This window comes from Capricornis sumatraensis, chromosome 9 (assembly GCF_032405125.1).
Source record: "Capricornis sumatraensis isolate serow.1 chromosome 9, serow.2, whole genome shotgun sequence".
NCBI classification, from domain to species: Eukaryota; Metazoa; Chordata; class Mammalia; order Artiodactyla; family Bovidae; genus Capricornis; species Capricornis sumatraensis.
In genome coordinates, this window is record NC_091077.1 from 29979594 (window position 1) to 30000000 (window position 20407).

At 38.0% G+C, this 20407-nt stretch overlaps 1 protein-coding gene across 3 annotated transcripts in view; it reads right to left on the reverse strand.

The window, feature by feature from the left end:
• Nucleotides 1–4058: 4058 nt before the first annotated feature.
• CSNK1G3 (casein kinase 1 gamma 3) overlaps nucleotides 4059–20407 on the reverse strand; it is an 85332-nt gene continuing 68983 nt past the window's right edge. For all 3 annotated transcript variants that reach the window (XM_068979435.1, XM_068979433.1, XM_068979434.1), the window contains one exon: nucleotides 4059–4475. In XM_068979435.1, the coding sequence (XP_068835536.1) occupies nucleotides 4421–4475 (55 nt within the window). In that variant the 3' untranslated portion in view covers nucleotides 4059–4420. The remainder of the gene's footprint in view (nucleotides 4476–20407) is intronic.

Below are 20407 nucleotides of genomic sequence, written 5' to 3' on the forward strand. Positions count from 1 at the left end.
TCATATACATATGGACTGATACAGTATTTGGTAATATCTAAGACATTTTCAAAGATGAAATATATAAAATCACAACACAGATCAGCATAACAGACGATCATTTGCAATCAATTTCAAACTCCTAAGTGAAATATTATCCTCTCAAAATACCTCAATTCTTATCAGTAGACTTGTATTACAAAAAAATTGTACTCAAGTGTTCATATGTATTTTGAACTTCCTCAATACAGAACTACTGGAAATTTGTTTTCTCATTATGCAAGTATATAAAAACTTCAATTTTGCCTTTGGTCCCATAAAACCAAAGTTTGCCAACCCCACTCTAGAGCAGTGCAGGACTGTTTTTCATATTAAGTAAAATCACAGTATGGTAAACATTCCTGTGAACAACTGTTCCTTCTAAAACCATTTTCATATTCCAGCAGTATTACCTGATAATACTTGTATATGTAGTCCTTTCTTTGGTTATGATCCATGTATTCCTATGAAGTAAATTTCCTAAGAAAATAATATGTGGGTCCATATTAGAGATGGGCAGAGGAGAAACTCATCATCCCAAACATCAGCAAAACTTTTATAACTCCATTTACTTTTTATCTAGTAGAAAGATCAGCTTTTCACTCTACTAATCCAATGGTAATCACAAAAACCTTTAAAAACTAAACAAAAACACATCAAATATGGTACTTACGATGTCCACTTTTACCTAAGTCCAAAACATTTTTCAAATGTGTATTAGTGATTTTCAGTAATATATTCAGACTAATATGTCTCAATAATAGAAACATTTTCTAATTTAAAGCAATTATTTTTCCCTTTACCTTCTATTTTGTTTTTCTCACCATGACAGCTAATATCTAGATTGTGCCTGCACAGAATCCATTCACTTTCCTTCTGATAACACTACCCTCATTTTCTTTTGGGAACACCCCTTCTCCCTCATTTCTCAGTCCAATGTGTCCTGTGAAGATGGGAGAACATTTCCTGGGCCACAGTAATTGGCTCTGGGGTGGGCATGTGAATCAATGAAGGAATAAATGTCAGGATTCTGTTAAAATTGTTGAGAGAAACTGTCCTTTGTTGAGGTTATGAAGCAAGCAGTAGTCTGAAGTTGTTGTGTGGTCATTTTACCATCACGCATATAAAATCCCCTTGACAACGAAAACAGAAGGGTAGGAAGCAAAACAGAGAGATACAGAGTAAGTCAGATTACTGAACCTTACACCAGGATCAAGCATGTCTGAAGCCACCCCTATGAATGGACTTTTCAAATGCAATAATGTGTATGCCTACTGCTGAAGCCAAGTGAGGTTTCTAGCACTTGCAAAGCCAAGGGTGCTGACTAATGCAACTATATAATCATTCAGGTCAAACTCTAATCTTAGGTCATTTATTTCTAGATAGGGCCTTTTAACCCATGCTTAACCTACGCTGTTTGATCTCCAGATCTTCTTACTGTTTCTGAATGATGGTGCTTAGTGGACACATATGGACTTCAGACTGCTGCTTTGACTTACCTTACCTTTGCCATCTTTCAGTAAGCACAGCAGCATCTTGTAAAACCCCCTAGAGCGAACAGCACAATGATGAACTGTGAGATACTGCCACAGATATGTGCTCTGCATCTGCAATGATCTTAAAGTCATTCACTTCAAACTGGAGCAATAATACTTCATTTCTGGAAACATAATAGTATGACTTCCTTTTTTAAAAGGAATGAAATGATACAGTTTATTTCCTTTGTTTATTAATGGCATTAGTTCTAATTAACTGCTCTATTAAAGAGTTCAGAGAAATAAAAAAAGTTTTTAAACTTTCATTAAAGAAAGCTTGGATACACCCAGCTACATACTGCTTACAACAGAGTTCCAACAAAGCAAAACAAAAATCAAAAACACAAAAGAAAGTTCCTTCAGCTCTGCTTTTCACATATACGAAATTTATTCACATAAACTGGATTTTAAAAATTTCTATCTTCAGTTAGTGAGTGGCATTATTTTACCCATGATCAGAGGAAAGGGGAAAGAGCAAGATTAAAAAAACTACCTTTATTTTTTATTTCTTTTTCAGTTACATACTTTTAAACAGGGATGTGTTTCATTATTCAGACATTCAGGCAATGTTGACTTCATTAGTGTTGACAGAAAAGAAGCATAAAAATGCAAAACATTGTTGGCTTAACCTGAACATACCTGCATTACCTATTATTGACCAGTTTGTGTTGCCAAAAGACTTATTCCTTGGCATTAAAATGGAGCACTTAAAAATATTGCTAAAAAGCAAATGTCTACACACTGGTCTTTGCAGCAAATAAGGGTATTTATACTTTTAAAATATTTTAAGTCCATAATTGGATTAATATACACACCTTCTTATGTATAAGGAGTTCAGATCATATAAACACTGTACAGTCCAAAAACCCTACTGAGAATAAAACTAAACAGGCTTATGATAAGAAATACAGATATCTCATGTATTTACAAATATCATAGACACACAAATTTGGTCAAATACTGTAAAGAAAGAAGTGGTTTCACATTATAATGGCTAAAACATCCATCTACCTTGCTCAAAGCAAACAAAAATGAAAACTCAGTATGTAACTCCTGTAGTTTAAGACATCATGACAGTATACAAATATAAAATGGAAACAGTGGACCAAATTATACAGTATATGTTTTCTAGGCTGAGTGTAGATCTTTAAAATCAAGAACTTATAAAGATCATTTACAGGATTCCAAGCAACGATGACAAACAACATCCTGATCTGCACTATTCATGTGGGTGCCTAATTCATCAAAAACAACACGCTGAACTTTTGGCTAATAAGAAAATAAATTACAAAGTACAAGCAAATTTCTGGAAATGCAGTAATGAAGTCAAAAATGTAGATTTATTTACTTTAATTACACATTTTAAATGCTACCTTGAAACAGTAAAAATAAATAAGCTTGCCCAGAGGCACGCATTTAAGAGACAAAAAGAAGGGGCTGCACTGAAGGAGTAAGTAACAATTTCATAGACGGAAGGTCAATGTGAAATCTGAACAACACAATTATTTTTCTAGCCAGTCTTTTTATCTTAACTCTCCTTGAAAATTCTGGCTAGGAAAATGTGACAAAAGTATAACCTGTGTCTGTATGGCTTAAAACAAAACATTCTTGAAAAATGGAATGAGTTTCCTATTTTTTTAAAACAGAACCGTTTCTTTGTTTATATGCAGGCACTTCAAAAGACTATGGGGACAAAGCACCTGACCCATCCTTTCCAAAATAGTTTTCAATCATCAAAATTATACTAAAAAGCAGGAAGATTCCAGAGAACCAGCAAAGTTGAATACAAGAGACTAATGTGCACAGATGGCAATGGGGGACCCCGTTTTTATTGCTGGAGGGGCCCCTTCTTTTTAATCAAAGAGCAACTAATTAATCAACAGACACCCTTGCGTGGCACATCCAAAGTTTTCTGCTTAAGGAGAATGTAGTCACTCAGCAGCAGGTTTCAGTGGGATCTCCTTAGACTTCAACCTCATACGATGCAGTGAGATTCACATTTATTCCTTCTCCTAGCGTATTTCTCCAAAAACGCCAACATATCTCATTTCTCGAAGTATTCATTTCTTGCTGTCTAACATACATCATTATCTGGAAGCATAAAGTTACATTACACAAATATTTCGCATTTTTAAAAAATAAGCGCTTTTGCCACTTCGGCAACACGGTACTTCACATAGTGGTGCAACAAAAGCAGAGCTTGTATTAACCACGCTATTTTATGATTCATTTTACCAACTACCATCGGCTGAACCCATAGAGCTTTTTCCTCAGTACCTCTGGGCAGTGACTGTACCTTGATTTCACAGAGAGAATGTTAATGTGATTCATGAATAGCAGTACCATTGGTAACAGTGAAATCAATGCAGATGTCACAAAGATAATGAACTTCTCAGGGGATAACTTCTTTTAAATATCTGGGCAACTGTTTTCTCTGTTGCTTTATCCACCGGGAGAAAATTCCTGTTTGATTATGCTCTTACAGAAGTTATAAAAAAAAAAAAACAGGTTAGGTATATAACTGGTTGACATTTCAGATACTGTACTGCTTTCTATAACTTGAGGAGAGCTTCTGAAAAATATTCTATAGAACTGTGTAAGTCATCAATACCACCTCATTGGTCCATTCCATTCACTGATGGGCAAAGCACTCATGTTTCGACAAAACTTTAAAGCTTCCATAAAAGTTAAATTAGGAAAAAAAAAAAAATGACTGTAAGACAACCACAAAATGAAGTATGAAAGTATGACATTTTTGTTTCTAAGAGTGAGTCCTTGAAAATATATGTGGTCACTACAGAGATGATTTTAATCACAAGACAGCAGATGAACACATAAGTAACTCCCCATGATCTGTCTGTGTCCAGTCATTTGTGGCGCTGTATGGTTTTCCTTTTCCTTCGTTTGAAAAAACAGCAGCACCTGCAGATGGAGAGAAATACTTCTTTTATTATAAAAATACTAGGATATTGCAAAATAAGGATGAACTCTAGTGCGTTAATGTAAGTGATCATAAAAGCCATAGGCTGGTGCAGCAAACAGTGAACACACCAATGAAGCATACATATTAGTGAAATAATGGCAATTACTACTATCATTTCATCAATGTGCCTTTTTGGAATAGCAAGACATTCTATGCAATATTAAAAGGAGCCAGTAAACTGAAAAGGCTCTGCACCAAGACTAAATAAAAAGCCATAAATCTCTGAACCCCAACTGACCCACCACATCCTATTTTAGATACTAATTTCTGCCAATTGTATGCTGTATATAAAGTTGATCTTATGTAGTCTTTCTCTTTTTTCCTGATTGTGGAATATGATTGTGGAAGCCAATGTTAGAACAGCAATAATGAGCCTAATATTGGGGATGAATTAGATTTCAAAAATGAAGAGAGAAATTCCCAAAATACTCTTCAACAAATATGCTCCATCATGTTTACAAAGTGGAAGAGAGAAAAAAATACATTAACTAGAATAAAAATGCTAATATTGGCATTTTTAATTCTTTAGGGGTTAAAGAAGGTCAAGCTTATCACGTTTTTTTAATTAAGGTAAAAATCATGCTTAACATGTAAAACAACATAATCAAGGTGATTCAGTTTCATAATTGAAAACTGATTCAGTTTTTGAATTCTACTAAAGAAATATCTGGTTTTCATGCCTAGATGAACAAAATCTATATATAATCCCTGAAGGTACTAGTTTTTCTCACAGTGAATTCTCCTAATTATGAGAAGAGGCATCACATGCAGAGTTATGCTGAGGCTGGTACGAAAAGAGAGTCAAACGAGAATCACTGATTACCAACTAACAAAACAAATGCACAGATGTACTCTAAAACTCTATCATTCCTTCAAATAAAGGTCTGGCTTTCTCCCCCTTCCATACTTAAAGTCAATCTATCAAAATACCAAGATGACAGGTGCCACATACACAGAGGCTCTTTTCTTTGCCCACTGACGTCCTTACCAAGATACTGATTTAATTCTTACCAGCCCACCTTCTGCAAAGGATATTAACTGAAACATTTTCAAGCTAAGCATAAAAGAGACCATGTAGCTTCAGGAGTCCTATCCGGCAAAAGATCATTGCAAATGAAATAATGGCTAGATATATTTTATGTATTTCTGTGAAATAAATGTAAACAAAGCCCCACACTGTCCAGTTAAATTACACACACTCTCAGCTCACATTATGTTTAGAAAAAATGATTTCAACATTTACTGTGATTTATGCCATGATTAAGAAATCACTATGGAGCATTCAAAACCAACTTTTTAAATTGCATTCAAATAGCACATAATGACTAGACTAGGGAATGTCAACTAATTTAAAATTGTATATATCAGCTGATAAACATACAACTAGAAATATGTGTTGTTATCAGTCTTTATGAGTTTTATTATTATTGAGATAACTACCACACAGAATGGAAATAAATTACTCAATCAAGGGTCTTAAAAAGAGACGCTGCTGTAAAAGAAGACTTCAGGCACGATACATTTAGAAGAGAAAATCAAATTTTTCTGTCAGCTACCTAATACTTTCTCAAATATGTTACATATATTTTCTAAAATAAAAAAGCAAAACAAAAAACTACTAGGAATACCTATGTTATGGTTGATTCATGGTGATGTTTGGCAGAAACCAACACAATACTGTAAAGCAATTATCCTTCAATTAAAAATAAATAAATTTATTCATAAGAAAACTACTAGGAGATAATAATCATTATTCTAAAAAGAACTCTTTAATTAAAGACTTAGAAAAGAGTTAGAACATGTCCATATTATAAACAGCAAATGTTAAAAAATCAGTATTTAAAAGAAACAGACCAAATATTTAGAAGATTAAATTTAATAATATGATCATAGGTCAATGGAAACATTGTTTAATATGAAGTTTTATTAACAATGTTCACTATTTTTAATAAGGTTGTCTTGTCAAAATCCAAAGTATGTCCTTCTAAAAAAAAGTTTTCTACTAAAAAAGTGTTGAAAGATTTACATAATAAGCCTTTTGGAAAAGGGGCTTTCATAGATGTTTTGATAAACAAGTTCAAGGCTCAGATTTTCCACACTTGTATTAGCAATTCGCCTTGTCTGATTCATTTATTTTTTACCATTATTAACCTGCTTCCAGTTGTGAGAGTTGAGTTCTTCCTATTTCCTAAGTATTCTTTCTTTCTATTGTATAAATACTGTTGAATACAGAAAACTATTGCAAGCATTATTTAAGATTAAATAAGATCTTCAAATGCATGATAATTGTAGAAACCTTTTAAAATCAAAGCAATCTAAAAAGAGACATCCATTTTTTAAAAGTAAATCCCACTAGAGCACATCCTTGCCCAACTAGAGCTGGCAATGCTATTAAACTGACAACCACCAGAGGTCAGCATTGCCTTACCCAGTATGAATGCATCCACACACAGAGAACATGAAAGTGAAAGTGAAGTCACTCAGTCGAGACCAACTCTTTGCAACCCCATGGACTGTAGCCTACCAGGCTTCTCCATCCATGGGATTTTCCAGGCAAGAATACTGGACTGGGTTACCATTGCCTTGTCCAGGGGATTTTCCCGACCCAAGGATCGAACCCGGGTCTCCCACATTGGAGGCAGGCGCTTTAACCTCTGAGCCACCAGGGAAGCCCTACAGAGAAGATAGATGTTCTCAAAATATGATATACTTACAGAAGAAGGACACTGATATTAAGCTTGCAGCTGATTTCTTAAAAGTCATTATCAAAACAGCTGATTTATACTCTTCAGTTCAGTTCAGTTCAGTCGCTCAGTCGTGTCTGACTCTTTGTGACCCCATGAATCGCAGCACGCCAGGCCTCCCTGTCCATCACCAACTCCCGGAGTTCACTCAGACTCACATCCATCAAGTCCATGATGCCATCCAGCCATCTCATCCTCTGTTGTCCCCTTTTCCTCCTGCCCCCAATCCCTCCCAGCATCAGAGTCTTTTCCAATGAGTCAACCTGTCGCATGAGGTGGCCAAAGTACTGGAGTTTCAGCTTCAGCAACAATCCCACCAAAGAAATCCCAGGGCTGATCTCCTTCAGAATGGACTGGTTGGATCTCCTTGCAGTCCAAGAGACTCTCAAGAGTCTTCTCCAACACTACAGTTCAAAAGCATCAATTGTTCAGTGCTCAGCGTTCTTCAAAGTCCAACTCTCATATCCATACATGACTACTGGAAAAACCATAGCCTTGACTAGACGGACCTTTGTTGGCAAAGTAATGTCTCTGCTTTTTGATATGCTATCTAGGTTGGTCATAACTTTTCTTCCAAGGAGTAAGCGTCTTAATTTCATGGCTGCAGTCACCATATGCAGTGATTTTGGAGCCCAAAAAAATAAAGTCGGACACTGTTTCCACTGTTTCCCCATCTATTTCCCATGAAGTGATGGGACCAGATGCCATGGTCTTCGTTTTCTGAATGTTGAGCTTTAGGCCAACTTTTTCACCCTCCTCTTTAACTTTCATCAAGGCTTTTCAGTTCTTCACTTTCTGCCATAAGGGTGGTGTCATCTGCATATTGAGGTTATTGATATTTCTCCTGGCAATCTTGATTCTAGCTTGTGCTTCTTCCAGCCCAGCGTTTCTCATGATGTACTATGCATATAAGTTAAATAAGCAGGGTGACAATATACAGCCTCGACGTACTCCTTTTCCTATTTGGAACCAGTCTGTTGTTCCATGTCCAGTTCTAACTCTTGCTTCCTGACCTGCATACAGATTTCTCAAGAGGCAGGTTAGGTGATCTGGTATTCCCATCTCTCTCAGAATTTTCCACAGTTTATTGTGATCCACACAGTCAAAGGCTTTGGCATAGTCAATAAAGCAGAAATAGATGTTTTCCTGGAAATCTCTTGCTTTTTCAATGATCCAGTGGATGTTGGCAATTTAATCTCTGGTTCCTCTGCCTTTTCTAAAACCAGCTTGAACATCTGGAAGTTCACGGTTCACGTATTGCTGAAGCCTGGCTTGGAGAATTTTGAGCATTACTTTACTCGTGTGTGAGATGAGTGCAATTGTGCGGTAGTTTGAGCATTCTTTGGCATTGCCTTTCTTTGGGATTGGAATGAAACAAAACTGACCATTACCAGTCCTGTGGCCACTGCTGAGTTTTCCAAATTTGCTGGCATATTGAGTGCAGCACTTTCACAGCATCTTCTTTCAGGATTCAAAATAGCTCAACTGGAATTCCATCACCTCCACTAGCTTTGTTCGTAATGATGCTTTCTAAGGCCCACTTGACTTCACATTCCAAGATGTCTGGCTCTAGGTGAGTGATCACACCATCGTGATTATCTGGGTCATGAAGATCTTTTTTGTATAGTTCTTCTGTGTATTCTTACCACCTCTTCCTAATATCTTCTGCTTCTGTTAGGTCCATACCATTTCTGTCCTTTATCAAGCCCATCGTTGCATGAAATATTCCCTTGGTATCTCTAATTTTCTTGAAGAGATCTCTAGTCTTTCCCATTCGGTTGTTCTCCTCTATTTCTTTGCACTGATGGCTGAGGAAGGCTTTCCTATCTCTTCTTGCTATTCTTTGGAACTCTGCATTCAGATGCTTATATCTTTCCTTTTCTCCTTTGCTTTTGGCTTCTCTTTTTTTACAGCTATTTGTAAGGTCTCCTCAGACAGCCATTTTGCTTTTTTGCATTTCTTTTCCATTTATAGTCTTCAGTTCAGTTCAGTCAGTTCAGTCACTCAGTCATGTCCGACTCTTTGCGACCCCATGAATCGCAGCACGCCAGGCCTCCCTGTCCATCACCACCTCCCGGAGTTCACTCAGGCTCACGCCCATCGAGTCTGTGATGCCATCCAGCCATTTCATCCTCGGTCATCCCCTTCTCTTCCTGCCCCCAATCCCTCCCAGCATCAGAGTCTTTTCCAATGAGTCAACTCTTCGCATGAGGTGGCCAAAGTACTGGAGTTTCAGCTTTAGCATCCTTCCTTCCAAAGAAATCCCAGGGTTGATCTCCTTCAGAATGGACTGGTTGGATCTCCTTGCAGTCCAAGGGACTCTCAAGAGTCTTCACACCACAGTTCAAAAGTATCAATTCTTCAGCGCTCAGCCTTCTTCACAGTCCAACTCTCACATCCATACATGACCACAAGAAAAACAACAGCCTTGACTAAACAGACCTTAGTCGGCCAAGTAATTTCTCTGCTTTTGAATATACTATCTAGGTTGGTCATAACTTTTCTTCCAAGCAGTAAGCATCTTTTAATTTCATGGCTGCAGTCACTATCTGCAGTGATTTTGGAGCCCCCAAAAATAAAGTCTGACACTGTTTCTACTGTTTCCCCATCTATTTCCCATGAAGTGATTGGACCAGATGCCATGATCTTCGTTTTCTGAATGTTGAGCTTTAGGCCAACTTTTTCGCTCTCCTCTTTCCCTTTCATCAAGAGGCTTTTTAGCTCCTCTTCGCTTTCTGTCATAAGGGTGGTGTCATCTGCATATCTGAGGTTATTGATATTTCTCCCGGCAATCTTGATTCCAGCTTGTGTTTCTTCCAGTCCAGTGTTTCTCATGATGTACTATGCATATAAGTTAAATAAGCAGGGTGACAATATACAGCCTTGATGTACTCCTTTTCCTATTTGGAACCAGTCTGTTGTTCCATGTCCAGTTCCAACTCTTGCTTCCTGACCTGCATACAGATTTCTCAAGAGGCAGGTTAGGTGGTCTGGTATTCCCATCTCTCTCAGAATTTTCCACAGTTTATTGTGATCCACACAGTCAAAGACTTTGGCATAGTCAATAAAGCAGAAATAGATGTTTTTCTGGAACTCTCTTGCTTTTTCCGTGATCCAGCAGATGTTGCCAATTTGATCTCTGGTTCCTCTGCCTTTTCTAAAACCAGCTTGAACATCAGGGAGTTCACGGTTCACTTATTAGTGATTAATAAATCAGGATTCATCTCAATTGTCCTGAGCACTCTGTCTAAAACACTGTTTAGCATAAGACCACTCTGACAAGGTTGTTTAATTTTCCTCTCAGTAAGTAGTACTAATCCTAATTTATTTATTTGCTTATCATCTACCTCCACATTCCCCTTCATGCATCCTAGCCTTATCATGGTGAAAGGGCTTGTGAAAAGTTTTGACAAAACGTTCACGGTCTGTGGTCTACTGGAAGAGGAAATTACAAACCACTCCAGTATTCTTGCCGCGAAAATGCCATGTACAGTATGAAAAGACAAACACACATGACCCTGGAAGATGAGCCCCCCAGGTCTGGAAGTGTCCAACATGCTACTGAGGCAGAGTGGTGGACAATTACTAATATCTCCCAAAACAACGAAGTACCTGGGCCAAAGCGGAAAGGACCCTCAGCTGTGAATGTGTCTGCTGGTGACAGTAAAGTCCGATGCTGTAAAGAATACTGCCCAGGAACCTGACATATTAGGTCCATGAATCGAGGTAAACTGGATGTGGTCAAGCAGGAGATGGCAAGAGTGAACATCAACATCTTAGGAATCTGTGAACTAAAACGTATGGGAATGGGCAACTTTAATTCAGATGACCACTATATCTACTATTGTGGGCAAGAATCCCTTAGAAGAAATGGAGTAGCCCACACAGTCAACAATACAGCACTTGGATGCAATCTTAGAAGCAACAGAATGACTTCAGCTCATTTCCAAGGCAAACCATTCAACAAGTAATCCAAGTCTATGCCTCAATCACCGATGCTGAAGAAGCTGAAGTTGAACAGTTCTACGAAGACCTCCAAGACCTTCTAGTACTAACACCAAAAAAGGATGTCATTTCGTCACCAGGGATTGGAATACAAAAATATGAATTCAAGAGATACCTAGGTTAACAGGCAAGTTTGGCCCTGGAGTACAAAACCAAACAGGGTAAAGGCTAACAGAGTTTTGTCAAGAGAACACACTGGTCATAACAAACACCCTCTTCCAGTAACACAAGAGATGACTCCACACATGGACATCACCAAATGGTCAATATCAAAATCAGACTGAAGATAGAGAAGCTCTATACAGTCAGCAAAACAAGACCTGGAGCTGACTGTGGCTCAGATCATGAGCTCCTTATCGCAAAATTCAGGCTTAAATTGAAGAAAGTAGGGAAAACCACTAGGCCATTCAGATATGACCTAAATCAAATTTCTTATGATTATCCAGTGGAAGTGAAAAATAAATTCAAGGGATTAGATCTGGTAGACAGAGTACCTGAAAAATTATGGATGGAGGTTTGTAACACGGTATAAGAGGCAGTGACCAAAACCATCCCCAAGAAATGCAAGAAGGCAAAGAGATTGTCTGAGGAGGCTTTACAAATGTCTGAGGAAAGAAGAGAAGCAAAAGGTAAGGGAAAGAAAGGGAAAGATACCCAAATGAATGCAGAATTCCAGAGAATAACAAGGAGAGGTAAAAAGGCCTCCTGAAATGAACAAGTTAAAGAAATAGAGAAAAACAACAGAATGGGAAAAACTAGCAATCTCATCAAGAAAATTGGAGATTTAAAGAAAATATTTCATGCCAAGGATGGGCACAATAAAGGACAGAAATGGCAAGGACCTAACAGAAACAGAAAAAATTAAGAAGAGGAGGCAAGAAGACCAAGAAGAATTATGCAAAAAAGGTCTTAATGACCAGATAACGACAATGGTGTGGTCACTCACCTAGAACCATGGAGCCTAGAGTGTGAAGTCAACTGGACCTTAGGAATCATTATTACAAACCAAGCTAGTGGAGGTGATGGAATTCCAACTGAGCTATTTCAAATCCTAAAAGATGATGCTGTGAAAGCACGGCATTCACTATGCCTGCAAATTTGGAAAACTCAGCAGTGGCCACAGGACTGGAAAAGATCACTTTTCATTCCAATCCCAAAGAAGGGCAATGCCAAAGAGTGTTCAAACTACCATACAATCGTGCTAATTTCACACGCTAGTAAGAAAATGCTCAAAATCCTTCCAGCTAGGCTTCAGCAGTATGTGAACAGAGAACTCAGAGATGACAAGCTGGGTTTAGAAAAGGCAGAGGAACCAGAGATCAAATTGTCAACATTCATTGGATCATAGGAGAAGCAAGAGAGTTCTAAAAAAAACCTCTACTTCTGCTACACTAAAGCCTTTAACTGTGTACATCACATAAACTGTGGAAAATTCTTAAAGAGATGACAACACCAGACCACCTAACCTGTCTCCTGAGAAATCTGATTACGGGACAAGAAGCAAGAAATGGACATGGAACCATGGAGTGCTTCACAATTGGGATGGGAGTCCCTCGAGACTGTACACTGTCACCTTGCTTATTCAACTTATACGCAGAGTACATCTTGGGAAATGCCGGACTGGATGAATCACATGCAGGAATCAAGACTGCCAGGAGAAATGACAACAATCTTAGATATATAGATGACACCACTCTAAAGGCAGGCAATGAAGAGAAACTAAGAAGCCTCTTGATGACGGTGAAAGAAGAGAGTGAAAAAGCTGCCTTAAAACTCAACATTAAAAAAGTTAAGATCACGGCATCCAGTCCCATCACTTCAAGGCAAATAGATGGAGGAAAAGTAGAAACAGTGACAGATTTTATTTTCTTGGGCTCGAAAATCACTGAAGACGGTGACTGCAACCACAAAATTAAAAGATGCTTGCTCCTTGGAAGGAAAGCTATGACAAACCTAGACCACATATGGTTTTTCCAGTAGTCATGTAAGGATATAAGAGTTGGACCATAAAGCAGGCTGAGTACTGAAGAACTGATGCTTTCAAATTGTGGTGCTACAGAAGATGCTTAAGAGTCCCTTGGACAGCAAGGAGATCAAACCAATCAACCTTAAAGGAAATCAACCTGCATATTCATTGGAAGGATGAATGCTAACGCTCCAGTACTTTGGCCACCTGATGCGAAAAGCTGACTCACTGGAAAAGAACCTGATGCTGGGCAAGACTGAAGGCAAAAGGAGAAGAGGGTGGCAGAGGATGAGATGGTTAGATGGTATCACCAACTCAATGGACATGAATTTGAGTAACTCCAGGAGACAGTGAAGAACAGAAGACCCTGGTGTGCTGCAGTCAATGGGGTTTCAAAGAGTTTGAGATGACTTAGTGACTGAACAACAAAAACCTTAAATTTCCTAAAGTCCTGATCATGATACATTCCACAAATGGACACAAAGTTGGTACTTTTAATTTAATATCTACTGAATAAATGAAAATTCTGCCTCATAAATGCAACTGACTTCTAAAGTAAGAACCTGGTCAAAATCCTAAACCAGGTTTTAAAGCCAAAGCTCTTATCCTTGGGTCACAAACTCTAGAGAAATATTACAAAATATAGATCTCAGTGCCCATGGAAACTTTTCTGGAGAGAAATGATCAATAAAGGAATTAAATTGATAAAGGAATCTGAATCGCAAGAAGCACTGCTTTCCAGATGTAACTACCAGGCCAACTTCCTACATCTCCATTTCCAACGAGGCCTTGTCCTGGATGCAAGGAGCTGAGCACTAGAGACAGAGTGGACACCATGTCATCAATTTACATGAGAGCAGGCCAAATGCATAAAATGAAACCATATACTTTTAACTTGGTACAGCTGAAGGGGGGGTATAGAGGGTAGTTATTGGAAACAGTAATTGTAATAATAGCAAAAACTTCAGGAATTAGCACATATGGAAATTTTCACAGATGATGTGACCAAGTTATTCTATCAATAAGTCCAATTATTTGGTCTTAGAAAATAACTTATACTTTTAAAATTTTCAAAGACATTTTCTCTCCTGTTGTTCAGTGACTACTACATTTTCTTATCCACTCGTTCATACCTCATATGGAGTCTCCTTAGATCTAGACTGACAACTACCCTGGGAAAAGATTTAGGCTGAGCAGACATTTAAATTATGTTCCTGTCAATGATTCTATTCTTTCTCGGCTCTTTCTTGATTATCCCTTGTGTGGTTCCAGTGAGCCAAAATGCTCTCACAAGTCAGAGTCACGCTTCTAAGCAGATCATTCAGAGGCTAGCCTACAATCTTTGAAGCAACAACTCTACTCTTAAATCCTTTGGGAATAAACATTAAGTTCTATTTCTGATGAACACTGTTGCTTCACATACTGTTTACATAGGAAATAAGAAATGATAATGGGTCAAAGTCCTAAACTCTGTAGAAAACATAGATGGGAACAACCAAGATTTTGCTACAGACATCACACCACCATTTCCCCATTACTGACTGCCTTTTTCTTCTTGTAAAACATGGCTTGTCTTCCCAGATCTATGTCATAAACTTTCTTTTTTTTTTTAATGTTTCTTTTTTTTTTCTTTTTTTTTTAATTTTTAATTTTACTTTATTTTACTTTACAATACTGCATTGGTTTTGCCATACATTGACATGAATCCGCCATGGGTGTACATGAGTTCCCAATCCTGAACGCCCCTCCCACCTCCCATCCCATATCATCTCTCCGGATCATCCCCATGCACCAGCCCCAAGCATCCTGTATCCTGTATCGAACATAGACTGGCGATTCGTTTCTTACATGATAGTATACATGTTTCAGTGCCATTCTCCCAAATCATCCCACCCTCTCCATCTCCCTCAGAGTCCAAAAGTCCATTCTATACATCTGTGTCTCTTTTGCTGTCTCGCATACAGGGTTATCATTACCATCTTTCTAAATTCCATATATAGTGTCATAAACTTTCTTCTCAAAAGTCTACTCAGAAACTGAAGAACATTCCTCTGTCTGGATCTGAAGTTCTTATCTGCCCCTGTAATAACTCACTGGCTCATCGGTATCCAGTTGAGGGACTGTTGGTACCTGCCAGACCCTCTGCACTTAGGACCCCAGAACCTAGCCTCTCCTCCTCTGGTTGAAGAGGATATTGGAAGTATTTTTCATGACATCTAAACTTTAATTCACTGCCAAAGGATTTTTTTCCCCTTAAAACTTATACTTGAAATGTAATTTCATTCCTCTAGGTTTCTCAATGATAAAAATGAGAAACTCTTTGGTTAGACAGGTAGGGTTTAGATCAGAGAGCAAGACCATGCATGTACCACGCTAACAAAGAAACTGCACCTTCAGTTTCTTCCTTTCCATCCCCATGCAGTAAGTATCTCAAACCTGAAATAACTTTCACAATTTGCCCACCCTCTCATGCTGGTTTAGTTTATACCTTCCTGCCTCCATCACTGTTAAGAGCCTTTTAAGTGACTTTCATGTAGGACTCACCTCTCTCCAATCTGCCATCCAAACTTCCCTCATCATAAATATGGCCATGCCCTTTCCTCTTAAATTTCAGCAATGGTTCTCCACTGTCCTAAGGCATCAGTTTTAAAAATTTGGTTCCAATGAATTTCTACTCTCCTCTCAGTCTCATCCTACATTAGGCTTCCTTTCCAGACAGCCTGTACCTTAGAAGGAAGGAAGGAAAAGAGGGCAGGAAGGAAGGAAGGGAGATTTCCTGAAGCCCAGGAAGTGACATAAGCCTCAAAACTGGCACCAAAATAATTTTCTTAAGGTTCAATCTGATTATACCATTTCTTGGCTTAAAACCCACAGTGCTTTCTTGTGCTAAGAAAGATAATGTCCAATTTTTTTTTTTTAACCTTGTCACTAAAGCCTTTTGAGATTAGGCACTCAGCCTGTCTCAGTTCCCATTAATACAATCACACTCTACTTGCACGGGTCACTACTCAAACTTACCCATTTTTTCCTTGCTTCACGTTGTTACACAATCTCTTCTCTCTGACCCTCATTCCACTTTTCAAATCACACTCATCTTTGAACTTTGGAAATGTATCCTTACCCACAAAGACCTCTATGATCTTTAGCTGGAAATGCATACCCAGTCTCTGAACTCCATAGTGTTAACCCTGTAACACCTTGTTTTAGATCGGTGATTCTCAATCCTGGTTATTCCTTAGAATCAGCTTAAAAGCATTTTAAAAATACTGGCAACCAGACCCCACCACCACTGAGAATGCACAGCCTAAGTAGTGGCATATTTTTAAAACTGCCCAGATGATTGTGATATCAAGCCAGGTTTGAGAACTACTCTACATGAAAGTCTCTGGTGTACTTACTACTTTCTCTAATGGAAAACAGGGTCCTGACTTATCTTCATAATCATTGTATCACCATACAGACAACAACTATTCAGTAAATGACAGAAAATGGGGGGTGGGGGGGTGGCACAGAGACAGAGAAACAAAGGAAAAAAGATGAATTCATAATACTTCAAAACTCAGTAACTAAACTTGAAGCCTTCGTCTCCTAAATTCCTGGAAAAAATGATGGGGGTCCTGTCATTTGTATCATCTGTTTTAAAAAATTCTCCACTAGAGTTAAAAAAAAAAAAAAAAAAGGAAGGCAAAATCTCATTACTATTGAAGGAGCCACTTTATCTTGGGGGAAGAGATTATTTTCCATCATTTGGAAATCATATATTTACATAAACTTGAGATTGTAATATATTTGTTGTAGAATACATTTCAGTTAATAAGGTGGGGTAAGAAAGACCTCTGCCACTCACAGGTAAGAAGAAAAGAAGGAAGTAGCAAACAGATTCTGAAAAAGAATTCTAGGCCGGTCCCTAGCTACCCAGAAAATTGTGGAAAAGAGAACAGAAGCATTACACCCAACTTTGGAAAAGAAATTATGCTCACATTTCTTAATCACAGACTAAGAGGGTATAAGGAATGCAATAATGAGGCTGTAGGAACATTAGAGTAACCTTGATCAAAGACAGGACAAAATGTTGCGTGTTTGAAAAGAATTTCCAACTAATGAACAGTTTGGGAAGTTCTGAGAATTTCTGTAACCCATCTAAAATAAAGCTACACTGAATTCATGGATTGCTATCTATTTTTCTAAAGAAACTGCTGTGCTGCTAAGCTAAGTCGCTTCAGTCGTGTCCAACTCTGTGTGACCCCATAGATAGCAGCCCGCAAGGCTCCCCCATCCCTGGGATTCTCCAGGCAAGAACACTGGAATGGGTTGCCATTATATCTGAAAACTGCTGTATTCAGATATAATTCACATACCATTAAATTCACCTTTTTAAAGCATATAATACAATGTTTTTTTAATATAGTCAAGGGGTTTTTCAGCTCTCACCACTATCTAACTTCAAAATGCTTTCTTCACTCCATAAAGAAGCCACATAACCTATCAGCAGCCACTCCTCTATTCCTCTTCTCTGTTCCCAGCATTCACTGTCTGTTTTCTGTCTCTGTATATTTGCTTATTCTGGACATTTGACATAAATGGACATTATAATGTGTAGCCTTTTATGTCTGGTTTATGTCACACTGCATCATGTTTTCAATTTTATTTTTTTACATTGTCAACTTATAGTACATTGCATGGATACATTACATTATGTAGTCAATTATTTATTGTAATAATTTATTGAGGCTTTAGGGATCTTACAATAAAAAAGGCCTTGTTTTTAAGAAATCCTGATAGCTCAGTTGGTAAAGAATCCACCTGCAACGCAGGAGACCCCAGTTGTTCAATTCCTGGATCGGGAAGATCCCCTGGAGAAGGGATAGGCTACTCACTCCAGTATTCCTGAGCTTCCCTTGTGGCTCAGCTGGGGAAGAGCCTGCAATGTGGGAGACCTGGGTTTGATCCCTGAGGTGGGAAGATCCCCTGGAGAAGGCAAAGGCTGCCCACTCTGGTATTCTGGCCTGGAGAATTCCAAGGACTGTATAGCCCATGAGCTCGCAGAGTCGGACACAGCGGAGCAACTTTCACTTTCACTTCAAGAAGTTTTAAAAGGTGGGAGATAGATAAAGAGAATAACATATCAATGACAGACTTAAGAAACTAATGGAACACAGAATTCAGAATGGAAAATGAGGCTGGGAAAGACAGATCAGAGCAACCATGAAGGGCCTGGTGCCATGCCAAGTGGTCTGGACTTGCTGTTCTATGCAAAAGAGAACCTCCCTTTAGAAAGAGTCTCCCCCCTTCTCCCCCCCCCCCCCCGCCGCCACTTCCTTTTTTCTTATCTTCCAACACCTACAGATAGAAACCCAAACCATAAACATAGACACTGACACCCATCTCAACTAAATAAATTACTATCCATTCTTCAAAGCCCCCTCCACAAAGCATTCTCTGATCATCCTATCAACTCTACTGGGACCTTTTTCACAATATTTATCATACACTGATAAATGCTAAAACAGCTGCAATTATCCCTGCTGAAGAGTGAGCTTCATAAAAGCAAGGATAGTATCATTATTTCTGAAATCCAAGCAGTGTAAACACTGAATGAATACATGGAAAAAATGCAATAGATTTGGTGGAAAATAGATCTCTAGGAGGATGAGAACACAGAATGGCCAGTTTCGGTGAAGAATCTGGGTGTGGAAGTAAAAACAGAGAATGTTGATGGAAGCAGCACAAGCCTGGGAAGATGAACGAGGTCACTGGCAGCAAACAGAGAAATAGAAGGGGTGATAATGGCAAGTGAGTACCTGCCATGCCATGTGCCAGACAAAATACCAGCGCTTTAGTACATTTAATTTTTTCAACAGCCTATGAGATAGATATTATTAGCCTCATTTTACAGGAAAAGAAACAAGGCTGAAGAAGGAAACAGTGGCAGAAGTAGGTTTCTACAACTTAAACGTTTATTTGCAAAGGCCATGTGCATTACTATCTGCCTTATGTCACCCCCTTTTATAACTGTGCCTGGGATTGCACCAGCACCTATAACTGTTTTTCACTTTTGACATAAAAATACAGCAGTATGTAGCTGACTGATTATATCCTGAAATCCACCAAAACTAAGTCACACTGACTATGAATAAATTCCACAGTCAAACTGGTTAAAAGGGACACTTGCTCATTACTCTCTTAAACAGAAATATCCACAAAAGTTTCCTCATCTTGCAGTCAATAAATGAGCATTGTCTTAAAAATTATATAAGGTTCCTTTTAGACATGAGTAGAATGTTACACAATTTACTAATCTAAACAACTTTCAGTATTTACCCCAAGGCTAACTCAAAATTTGTCCTAAAATCGAGGGAAGCGTTTTAAACTCGGCATTATAACTAAAGGCAAGTGTCAATAAACAGTTTAAGTTCAGTATTATTGCAACAAATAAGAATATTATTTTTCATAATATCTGCATTTAGCAGTTACTATTTAGATGAGGATTTTTCATAACACTCTCTTACTATAGTTTATCATGAAATTTAATAATGCATAGTATGTGTATTTAACAGCAATATAATTAGCAAGTGAAGTACTGGTTTAGTGATATTATTACTAGGTGTATTTAACAATTACAAATAGGAAAGAAAGTTTAACTCAAAAACTTGCCTCTTTTAAAAGCAAATAATGCATTGTGTTACAAAACAAATGCATAAGCACAAGCAAGATTGGTGTATCATCTACTCAATAAAAAGTGCCCCCAAATGTTTCATCTACATCACTTGAAACAAAAAAGCTGCAGCAGGCAAAAGAGCTCCTCAATTATTTCTTGCTTTTCAGAGTTAATGTAAATGATATTAAAGACTTTTGTATGACTTTTACCAATTATAATTTCTATGTTGAAAAGTTTGTTTTTAAAGACACAAACTGGTGCTAAATCTTTGAGATTATAGTCAACGGAGCTATTTCTGCCTGCCTACACTTGAGAACTCACCACATGTTCAACACTTTCTGGCAGCTAAACACAAAAAAAATAGAAGGAAAAAGAGAAAGAGAGAGATATCATCAGAAACTGCCCACACTGAAATTATCACATTGTTTTCATGCTTAATTTTTTTCCAAGCAGAGTTATTATAATTTTAACAAAAAAAAAAACTAATTTAAAACTAGT